Source organism: Pterocles gutturalis, unplaced genomic scaffold (assembly GCF_000699245.1).
Source record: "Pterocles gutturalis isolate BGI_N339 unplaced genomic scaffold, ASM69924v1 scaffold10303, whole genome shotgun sequence".
NCBI lineage: Eukaryota > Metazoa > Chordata > Aves > Pterocliformes > Pteroclidae > Pterocles > Pterocles gutturalis.
The window spans coordinates 108-12,143 of record NW_010123041.1 but is presented as its reverse complement, the minus strand read 5'-3'; the positions used below and the strand labels follow the sequence as shown (position 1 = coordinate 12,143).

The following is a 12,036-nucleotide window of genomic DNA, read 5'->3' as shown; positions in this document are numbered from 1 at the left end:
AAAGACAGAATCATGAGTCATTAGGTCATAGGTAAGTGAAATTTCACATTGGTCTTTAGAGTATGACCAGATGATTGACACCTGACATTTTAGCCTACACAAAGTAAGTCGATTGTCTCAGGACAGGTTTTTTAGGAAGGGCTTTCACATCTCAGGATTGCTCTGCAGATTTATAAGCTTTCAGTAAAGCAAATCTATTGCTCTCCAGATTTAGAAGCTTTCAGTAAAGCAAATCTAAAGACTGAAGTAGTAAAAAGACCTCTCTGAAGGACTGAAACACCTGGACAGCTAAGTAATAAGGAAGAAATGAGTTGTCTGTGCTAAGAAGGATCTGCAGCAAAGATCTTCACATGCAAGGACTGCCAGTGCAGCACCTTTCAGAACAACTAAAAGCTTTATAAAAATAAATAAATTAATACCATTCAGTGAGATTCTCTTTTTTTCCCCCTGATCTGCTGTCCTAAAAGACTTTTCTTGCTTTAGAAAAGGTTGGTATTTCGGTGTTAATGTCTTTGACTTATTTGGATGAGATAAACATCACAAACTCTTGAAGTCAAGGACATTACACTCTCTAATAAAATACAGAAGGCTGCTAAAGAGAATAAAAAGACATATGAGATGGAAGTATTATTCAAGGGTTCCACAACTGGCTCAGACTCCAAAAAGAATTACGAAGGTCTTTTTGAGATCTTTTCATACTACCCAACCATAGTCAAAAGGTGACTAAAGAACAAGGTAAGATTTTGGAGAAAGACAGAAGGCACGGAGGAGCACTGACAAAAGTCAATCCTATGTAGGCTGAAAGATGATGAGACCAAAGGCAAAAAGTTTTGTCTTCTTCCTTCCAAACTCTTAATGTTAAATATGTAAATAGTTACTTCAAAATAATACACATACTCTTTATTCACAAGGTGCTGCTCAATCATAAAAAGAAGCTTCTAGGACAATTCTTTTGACTTAATTTTAGTCTTAAAAATGTAAGCCTGGCAATGTCAATGTTTAAACAGTCTATCCAAGAAAATTTCAAAAATAATCCAGCATCAGAAAACAAAGCTGGGCAACTCCCCCACTAGTATCAGCTGATACTTTTGCTGTTGACAATCATGTCATACTAAAAACAATCAAGGTTTTGTCTTTTTTAAAAGCACTGAACAATGCTTTCTTCAGTGGTGCCTGAATCCAAGAGAAGCCATTTTTCCCCACTGCCCCTAAAATTGTGTCTGCATTATTCCTACTATGAATAGCAGAAAGAGCTAGTTTTTATTCCCACAAAGGGAACACTTTCATACAGCTTTTTGAATAGTACTTACTCAAATATGGTGGTTTGTAAGGCGCTCGTGTATTAGACAGCAGTCCATCCAACTCCTTCCTCTCCAGAGTGTTGTGAAGGGCCTTCTCTTTGCCGAAGGTGGAGAAGGACCTTTCTGCTCCCGGCTGGGCTTCTGGTGTTTCAAACACTTCAGTGTCTGGAACGGAGTCCATGCCAGGTACATGCAGATTGCTGCGGTAATCTGCAGCTTGGCGTCCATCAGATGGAACAAAGGAAGGCATCCAGCACCGATCTGAGTGGCCCAGTGCTTTACATTCCTCCGTGCAATTGGAGAAGAGATCCATGCCTGCAAGCATGAGAGAAAAAGAAACTACAGATGTAAGCTTCAGCATCATGAACAGCTGCTGACAGATAAGAAAGATTATGTCGAGAAAAGAGAGAAGTGGAAAGAGAAATGTAACAAGAACTTCTTCGACTACCTTCATCTCTTCAACAAAAAAGGACTGATGGTCCAGCCTTCAGAAGTCAAAGACACCATTTAATAAGCGTAAATAAATGCCAGAATGTCACACACACACAAAAATATCACAAGAAGAATTGGTGATTCTATCTCGCAAAATCACTTGCAGATCTCACTGTTTAGAACCCATTCAAGAAAGGTTCAATTCCATCTGTAGGTTGATGTCTGTGGTTCATCGGATGAAAATGCTTGTTGAGAACGTGAAGGAATTGTTTCTACCATAAATGTATCTCTGACCGAAGAAATGAAATGTCCTGATTGAGGAATCACAGATTTAATTTATGAAAATGAAATACTAATGAGTCCTGTAAAGGAAGTATCTGTGCATACATTAGTATATAGAAAGAGCCTATTGATATTAAAAGCAGATCTTACAAAGTAGGAATTGAGCTTTCAAGCAATCAGGATGGCTTACTTATCAGTTGTTACATCATTCTTTCAGAGGAAGTTTTCATTGCTACTTCAGCAGTCCTTACTATCATCAAGTCACATAAGTAATGGGACAGAATCCTGTAATAAATTACTGTAATTAGCAGTACAAAAGTAGCTGTAGTCTGATGTGACATGGCTGTGGATACTATTGACAAAATTGTTAATGCTTCCCCTATATAAGCAAACACTTGTCCCTGCCAACACGGAACTGTTTGCTTACAAATCCTTTAATGCTATTAAGATTTTAAATGACAAGCTATGTTTCTATTGACTACCTTGAGATCAGCGTTTCAAAAGAATATTTCCTGACTGTGAGTCACTATGTTGTTGGATTATACTTGTTTTGAGAGGAATGGTGTATGAAATCATAGGCATAGAGTAAAATAAATACTAACATCTCCAAGTTGATATTCAGTATCGTACAGAAAAGCAGAACAGCAAAGAAATATATTTTACTTGTATTTATAAAGAGAACTGAGTGTCTTAGAATAGGTGTATGTCAAAACTGAACTAAATCTGTTACAAACATTGCGTTTACAAGCATTTCATTAGAAATATAAAAAATGACATGACTTGCAAAAGTAATAGGAAAAAATTTTGAACAGCTGTAGTAAGATTCATGTAATGTAGCTCATTCACCAGCAAAGATTGTGAAGAAATGGATTAGCTTGATCTCCAACGTGAGGATTAGTATTAAGAATTCTACCACCGTTTTGCACCATAATTTGATTTATTACTAATATTTATGAAATATCTCACACTAAAAAAACAATCTCTTCAATAAGTAAGAATTTTTCTGAGTTATGAACAAGTTATTGAGTACTAAAGACAGTCACTTAGGCAGACAGAAAAAACGGAAGGAAAGAAAAGCTTTTGATCTCAGATTACTCTCACTTTATAATGACTTTTTAATTTTGGATTAATATACAAAGCTAGGTCCGCTTTTGGTTAGAGCCTTGCATTCATAATTGGCACGCAGAAGTCTGAAAATAAATTACTGATCAGTGAACTGTTGAAGAATGCAAACGTGAATTGCAGATATGATTAAGGAATGAGATGAAGATCATCAGGGAAGGTATACAAATTGCACAGTTATAAATTCTGTAGTGGTAGCAGTTACTGAAGACTGAAAAGAAAGATTTAGATACAGACTTCCTAAAAATAAATTAATATATAACAATGTCTATAAAACTCTGTGTATGTGTATCTTATGTATTGAAATTCCTGCATAAAAATCTCTTATGCAAGAAAAGACATATTTTATGAATCCAACTTTTTGCCTTTCAGAAGATTTAAGTGACAACACAAAATTGTTATTAAATTTTTCAGACTTCCTAGCAAAGTCACATATAAGCAACAAATAACCCTAGTTTTAATAGGAAAGTTATGACAGTTACATTCTGCTAACAGTGTATCAATGACCATATTCATTCAACATTCCCTGAAAGAGAGCAGGAGAAAGAAAACTTATGGATAAATACTAAATTATATTATTTTGTCAGCAGGGAGGGAGATATTATAATACTATTGGGTTTAAGATATATATTCAAAGATAGACCCTTTTTTGCCTTCCTGGGTTTTTATTTCTCCTGGAAAATTACCCTCCATTTTACTATTTTGTTTTCACATCAGCTGCTAAACTGCAAAATGTCTCTATCCAAATATTATTTTTTAGTTCCCTTTTGAATACTGCTTGTCTACTGCAGCGCACTGAATAGTATTATATAACAACTTATTATAAAAGAGATGTTATAGTCACTATAAATCAGGATTTTGAATAAACAAAGTAATGAATGTAGGGGATATAAAATGTAAGCCTGTATGACAAACTTTTCCCCCCTTGAAGATGAGAACTTCTAAAAGGAAAAAAAAAATGAATTTTAATATACACTGCTGGAACACACAGTGAGAATGCAAATAATTGTTTAGGATGGGAACAAAATGTTCAGAGAGCCATGGGTTGGGTATTTTTCCTACTTGAATCAGTCACAACATTCCCTAAGAGTGTAATTGGTGCAGAACCAAGTCCTTGGTTTTAGCATTTTGACGGAAAAGAAATTAAACTTAGCACTCTGATTTTGAAATGCCTGGGTACCTACGGATATTTACACTCACTGTGATATGAATGCTGGCTCTTCTTCCTCCACCTTTTTCCTTTGGGTCATAGTTTAGAATTCTCTTTTTCTAAATGAAAACCATTAAAAATGGGCGGAAAGGCTATTTACTATTTTCCAAGAAGGAAGGATATATCATGTTAAACGAAGTAAGACATACAGCACAGAACTCCTTCATACGCCAAGAATCATGTTCTTGATTTATAACAAAAAGAAATGTTCAGCAGCAGAACACTTCCATCTCATCTCCCTCATAAATCTGGTTATGTATATAGTCCTTCAGAACTAAACTATCCATCATAATTGCAAATCCACATTAAAGAAAAATGCTTTGTATTTTTCATTTAGTTACCGTATTAGACCTTGCATGCAGATAAACTGAGATTTTAAAGGTGACTCTGAATTATGAATCTCAAATGCCCTTCGCAGATACAAACAGATAGTATAGTGCACTGAAGTGCTGCGAAATGATAAGCATTGCACTACTGCAAACACAGCCCACATATAAAAGCTCATGGCAAAGGCCATTAGTTCATCCCTATTTATTCAAGTCTTATTAATATATATTATTGTGGTAGGACAAGGGGTAATGGCTTTAAACTAAAAGAGGGTAGATTTTTATTAGATGTAAGGAAGAAATTTTTCACTGTGAGGGTGGTGAGGCAGTGGCACAGGCTGCCCAGAGAAGCTGTGGATGCCCCATCCCTGGAGGGGTTCAAGGCCAGGCTGGATGAGGCTTTGAGCAACCTGGGCTAGTGGGAGGTGTCCCTGCTCGTGGCAGGGGGGTTGGAACTTGATGATCTTTAAGGTCCCTTCCAACACAAACCATCCTATGATTCTGTTACTAGATATGCCAGCAGGCTACATGAGCTTTTATACAAACTTAACTTTGCAGACACTGAAGGAAAACAAGCCCTCACCCCTCCTCAAAGGAAATAAAAACCTAGGAAAGGAGTTAAACATTAAGTTTAATATCTGCATCTGAATATCCTGAACTCCAGTGCTTTGAATCAGATACTTGGTAGTGTTGCATTTCTGAAGCATATTCCCAGTTTGCTTAGTTTTCATATTTCAAAAGGAGAAAAATAAAAATTTCTATGTGCATGAATTCTAACTGGTTTGAAGGACAGTTTAGATCAAAGCAAAAATTAGGCCTAAAGCCATTTTTAAATAATGTATTTTCTTAATTTAATTAAGGGAGAAGAGCCATACACTAAGCCTTTAGAGGAATGAGTGAACACATTCATATGTATTACTGAGTAAATGATGTAATAAAAAGCAAAAATACAAATTAAATGTTGACAACATACTTTCCTGGTATTGTTATTGAGATGTGGGTTTTTTTCCCCAAGATGTGTCATTTTTTCATAACTTTGGCTTTTACTTGGAATTAAATGGCATTTTCTGTTTCTTCTGTGGTAGCTTTTCTTAAAAACGCTAGTTAGATGACAGATAGGCATGATGTAGAGAACCAGGGCTCCTTTTCAGAGCTCCATAACCAGAACAGCTATGCATTTGGTTAGAGTATCCTTGAGCAAGTTACTTACTTCCCTATGATCCATGTTCTGTTTTGGTAAATAAGGATAACAATGTCAACCTCCTTTGTAGAAGATTTTATCTACTGAAGAACTGGACTTTATGAAACAGACTTATTACCAGTCTTTCTTGCTAAGTAACTGGTGTGCTGCCTTGGATAAAACTGACTTCATCTGCATGAGAACATGAATAAAGACTCAACCATCTTTGATATTCACCTCTTCCAAACTTCAACCTCAAAACCCTATCTGGACCATTGAGATGTGAACATTAGTAAGCATGCAGCCCAAGGAAAGAAGGAAAAAAAAAAAAAAAAAAGAAGAAGAAAAAACCAAACCACCCTCAGCTTAAGTTAAAGTACTTTATCCGAGCTAGACTCTTAGCTCCAATGATCTTCAAAACAGGATTTAGCTGTCACTCTGCATTGGCTCGGAAGGAATACTGGTTTTCTCTGTCCCTTCTTCTCTGTCTCTTCTTCTGCTTATGAACACTGAAATATCAAAGTTCTTCTGCAATAATGCGTACTAACCCTCTTGGGGTTTACCTAATCTGTACTGAAAAGGTGTGAGGTAATGTTTCATCCGGTGCCTTTGTATTAGATCCTATCAAAGCCCCTCATAAAGCCCACTAGTGGACGCCTAATTTCAGATCTCAGCCGGTCACCGATGCATACTGTCCAGTATCGCACAGAGGAGATTATCAAAAGCGTTAATGTATTTTATAGTATATACATTACAGTACAGTTACTTAGCTTCACATCTTGGATATTCCTTCCTGAAGTGCACCTGAGGGATCATGCCAATCCAGTGAAAAAGGTGAAACAAAGGTAATATTGAGAAGAACTGCACGTGTTCAGCTTGAGAGAGCTGAGTAGCTAGTGAGCAACCATATGAAATAAGTTGATGGCATGAGTCCAATTCTTACAGGACAGGTGTCTAATCACACAATTTAAATGTACACACATGCAGAGTATTAATTGGCAACCGAGTCGGCAATTTCAGAAGGGAGGCCAAGAATTTAATCAACCATGGGGAATAAACTAACCTCACGCTTAGAAATTACTCCTACAGAACATGATTGAAATACAGTGTGTTAATAATAGGTAGTAGTGTTGTCTTAGTTGCATTTGTTCTACAACAAATAGCAGTTTTTGTCTCTATACTTTTCAGACAAAGAAGGGCACAAGTAATTACAACACATACTTGGAACTTGAGAAATCCTTCCTCTGTTTGCCAAAAACTTCTCGCACTTCTTCACCTTGGAAAGTAATTTTCCAAAAAGCTCAGATTCCTACCTCACTCAATGAAATGACTACTCAATCCACAAAAAGTGGGCTCTTGAACACTTGAGTATCCCACTACTTGTCATTCCCCTCTAAATGTGGATGACAGTACTTTTGTAGTTCATGGATATTAAGGTAGATAAGAATGTAGATAATTCCAAAGCATTCAGGTGGTACTTTAATGGGAACAATATGAATCCCTTGCATACCAGCACATTTGAAACCATGATTAAATCACTGTTAAGAAAATATATTTTGTAAAAAGGTGAACTAGAATCTTATTTAAAAACATAATAAGACATTTTATGATACACAGAACATCTTAGTTCAGAATTTTCACTAAATAATTGTGCAGGATAAATCTACAATACAGTGATAGATTTACATCTAGCAAGTTTTCTTTACCAGCTAATAACTGACCATGACACTTGACAGTCAGCTTGGCTAGCAGTGGACTACTGTAGAATAGCTACTTGTGTGCCACCTGACTGTTCACTGGTGGCAGTAACAGAAGTCACGTACAGAGCAGTAAAAAGACGTTTTGTGAGCAGAACATACTGCTGACTAAAACTGGTAGGGAGTGAGGGGTTTTCTTTCAGTGTGAATTATCTACTAAATATTTCTGGATGCAAATACAATGTTTTTGAAAACAAATATCATGCTGCACGGTATCAGGTACCACTTTGAAAAAAACAGCCCAAACTTCTTCCATGATATCAACCAGTGGGTTTTCCTTCAATAATTTAGAAAAAGTTGATTATAGAGCACCAGAACAACTGGAAAACTGAGAAAGCATTCCCTCAGATATTTCCTCTAGCCATTCAAGATCAAACAAGATTTATGCTAATTTTTTTTCATAAAATTCACCACCAAAAGCTAATAGCAAGAATGAAGTTTTCATATCAATATATCTTGTAATCGCTGAGGTCAGAGGGCATGTTCCTTGCATCACAACAGCAGGATTTAGCCCAAAACTTACAGAAAAACTATTATCATACTTATGTAGAAAATTCAAGCAGTTTCTACGGAGATTTACAATTAGATATTTAGAAATAGATATTTAAATATCTATTTGAAACCAGCATTTAAAAAATTGTGCATGCAAATTATTCTCAAATCACAGCACCAGTATATTACATTGGAAGTTCTGTGTATTTGAGGTTTCAGTTGTAACTCTAACTGTGAGTAGACCAAACCTAACTGTCAGCTTTTATAACTTCGTACCACTGAAGACACAGTTCATAAATCACCTCAAGTTCTTAAATGATTTAAAAATATTTTGAAAGTATAGAATAGACTTTACCCCCTAGTTTGACAAAATGGAAACAATGAACACAAAGAATTTAGCCAGCTAAGAACTAATGCCAAGTTTGACAGTAGTTCCAGTGTTCATATCTGAGACAGACTACTTTTAAAATGGAGAGAAAGAATAAAGAGCAGAGGCACGACAGCAGCACTGAATGCATCTAAAAGAAAATAGCTTTCAGTTGATGTGCAACTATATGATTGTATGCCCACCATCAGTCAAACCCAGCCCCTTCTGCAGATGTTTATTTTTTTCTCTTCTGTTTGGTTATTATGGTTCATTATGTTGAGGGACTAAGCTGATTGAAATGTTCATTGAGATGACTGCTGCAGTAAAATGCATAAAAGAAAAAAAAAAGTGGAATGCAGGGAGGGCTGGAGGAGAGGGAGCTTTTTGTAACCCAGTAGCACTGATTGCTGCACCAGAAACAGTGCAAAAGAAAGGGGAGGGGGGTGCTAAATACATGCCTTTTTAAAACAACAATAAATCATACGCCATATATAGGCCAAAAATGAAAGAGGCTCTGTGTTCAGATGTAAACTTCTGGCAAGACCTGGTTTGTTGTCAGGTTCCCAGACACAAAATAGACACTCTGTTCACTTAGCATGAAGCCCTGCAAGAAGCAGGGAACTCCGGAGACTCTTGGCTCTTCTTGAGTCTCATTAGGTCTGCATATTAATGACTTGCAGCAATATAAAGGGGCACTGTAGCAGGCTCCTCTTCCCTGGTGCCGCCTGGCTTTCCCATCATTAAGGGGACAGTGAGTATAGCAGCAAGAAAATAGAGGACATTAGAGCACATGGGTGAGGCAGCACTGCTATGCCAGTACCAAGTCCCTTGCTCTGGTATCTTTTAAGATGGGGGTCAGGGAATAAAAACAATGGATGACTGGAGAGATTCTGGCAGTATTTTGTATGACACATTTGTAGCAAATCCTTATACATGATAGAGCATAGAGGAAACCACGGGAAAGAAATCACTGTATTGAATCAAGACATACCAGACCTTTGGAGACTGTGGTAGGGAAAAAAGCACAAGCATTTGTGGCTGAAATGCAGTGCGAGGGTGAGAATGAATTCTAATGCATAGCCTCTAAACAAATGTCCCTTTCAGAAGAAAACTGACAGTATGAGAGCAAAGGCAGCAAGCCATACACATGGGAATAACACTGCAGTGTATATATTTTCTAGGTGATTCAAATCATAGTCTTCTAAAGCATTTCTTTCCTTTGTCAGGACTGCAATAAATGTACTTAAGAATACCTTAGCCTTATTAACATGGAGATCACTTACACTATATGTTCCCTTAATTTGAATTAAAAAGCAACCCTCAAAAAATGCTAAGGTATTACACATTCAGAGCACCCAACGTGTCTCCACTGATCCTCAGCAAAAATCCTCACAGTCTGGCTGTCATTCAATCACTGGGTTCATTCTTTCCCTTGGGAACTCCCCCTGCACTTCACACTGCCATGCCAGCTGAAGCGCCTACTAAACCAAATTGCCTCATGCTTTGAAATTCTGCAAATCTGCCACTGAAAGAAAGAAATGCACCATAAAATGTACCAGGAACTGTTTTAATGGGCAGGAAGTTTTGCTACAGCAAATGATGCAGAAGAACATATGAACGCCTCCCAGACCAAAAGAATAAACTAAATTCTGCCCTGTGAATTAAAGGGGTTAAAAATTGTCTCCTCGCCCAGGTTATTCCAGTAGCAAGCTGACTCAAACCCGGCCTCTCATATAATATGCTCACATCATTTATGTCACTCTTGTATTATATTCCTATAAGTAACTGTTCTTTCTAGTCTCCCTACTTAAAGATCTACTATTTCCATTCTCTTATCAGACTTACCAGAGGATTGACCTCGATTAGTGGCATCATGATCACTGTCTCCTTGCTCACTGTCTCCATGACCACTGTCCTTAGAGCTTACTATGTCTGCTTCCTGGAATGCAGAACTAGACACAGAAACATCTTTACATTAGAATAAACATGAAAGAGGAACTCATAAAACATTCTTCTGCCATCACATGGCCAAACACGGTGCTGCATTCACCCACTCCTGCCTGTTGCACTGCTGCTGCAGAGGTGCTCTGTCCACCATGAACCAAACTGGCATTTTCAGCCATCGGTAGTCTAGCTGAAATGGACAGTGGGCATTGTTAGCCACCTGCTTTTCATTGAATCAGTATAAAGAATTTGATAGCATTTTCTTCAGCTGGATAGCTATATTTGACCCAGTGAGACCCATGTTATCTGGAAGGTCCTACAGAAGCATTCATATGTATTTAAAGCACGTTTTAGACTGATACTAAATGAGATTTTGCTCTCTTTTCAGTTCAGAAATATATAATTCAAACTCATTTAGTCGACAGTGTTCTACTCCATATGTATACATACATTCAATTTCCCACTGCTTTACTACTATTTTACATCTGCAGTGAATACATTTCTGCATCCCAACCAGACTTGCTAAAGCATACACTACGAAAAAAAAGGCCAAGGATCTCATACCTGTTTACCCGTCGGGGTCTGTCAACTAGGTAACTGAGCTCAGCACGCTGATGTTTTGTCTAGGAAAAAGAAAATATTGGGAAATATTTTAAATCTTGATTTCTGTAACCAGCACCAGAAAATATACCCGAGCAGCTCACCATATTCACTATAAATGGTAATGTTTAGCTGCAAGTAGGCCTACCACAATCTGTTTCTGAGATGTAAGGGGGAAAAAAAAACCAGCTCTTATTTGCACATATGGGAAGGCATGAGGAATTTTTCCTGAGTTCTTTGGGATGAGATTCTGACACATTTTCTCACAGTGCATGCTGTCAAGCATCACGAGGACTCCCACAAAAATCAACAGAACTATTTCTAGAGCAGTGTACTAGAAAAAAAACTTATTGTAATCTAGTTTTCAGTCTGTTTTTAATTCCAGTGTATAAAAATAGGGGGAGACAATACAGTTATTGCACCCTAAGGAAGGAAATAACATTGAGATACCCTCAACTCCTTAAAAAGGCAACAAAAGACAAAGAGACATAGACATTTTGAGGGAAGGCCAACCTTACAAGCCAATATTAGAAGTCTTACTACAAAACTTGATGCTTTAGAAAGCATCATTCTTCACACCACCTCAGCCAGACTGGACAGCATTCAGGTTTCAGGATTCGCGTCAGGAGAGAATGGGTTGTTTTCATTAGTGCACAGAGAGGTCCTGAGAGGGTGTATGAGCAGTTAACTCACGGAGTTACAGCGGAGAATGATTACCAGGGGAGCATTGTGGCATGGCATGTGCTTTGATAGAAATTCTCCACACACTGGGTAAGACAATATAGGCATCATGTTTAACAGGAGGGGATGTTCAGTCTCTGTATATAATTTCACGGAGATAGTTTTGAGTATCAGCTTTGGGTTATAAAGAGCTGTTCAGATAGAGTAACGAAAACTCAATTAATAAACCCTAATTCACAAATTGATTAAAGTTCCCGCTAACTGTAGAGATTTTTCACAGCCCCAGAGGGGGGGTTCCCCCAAAGCCTTATTTGCACATGCAAAGATTGCAGGAACAAAAAA

The 12,036-nt window shown here is 37.4% G+C and overlaps 1 protein-coding gene across 1 annotated transcript in view; it reads right to left on the bottom strand.

The window, feature by feature from the left end:
• The window catches only part of LOC104464905 (protocadherin-10-like), a gene marked incomplete at its 5' end in the record, with an annotated part of 28,893 nt that extends 17,857 nt beyond the window's left edge, over nt 1-11,036 (bottom strand). The window contains 3 exons of the mRNA XM_010077754.1: nt 1,311-1,616; nt 10,315-10,421; nt 10,978-11,036. Of these exons, the coding sequence (XP_010076056.1) occupies nt 1,311-1,616; nt 10,315-10,421; nt 10,978-11,036 (472 nt within the window). The remainder of the gene's footprint in view (nt 1-1,310; nt 1,617-10,314; nt 10,422-10,977) is intronic.
• Nucleotides 11,037-12,036: the final 1,000 nt, after the last annotated feature.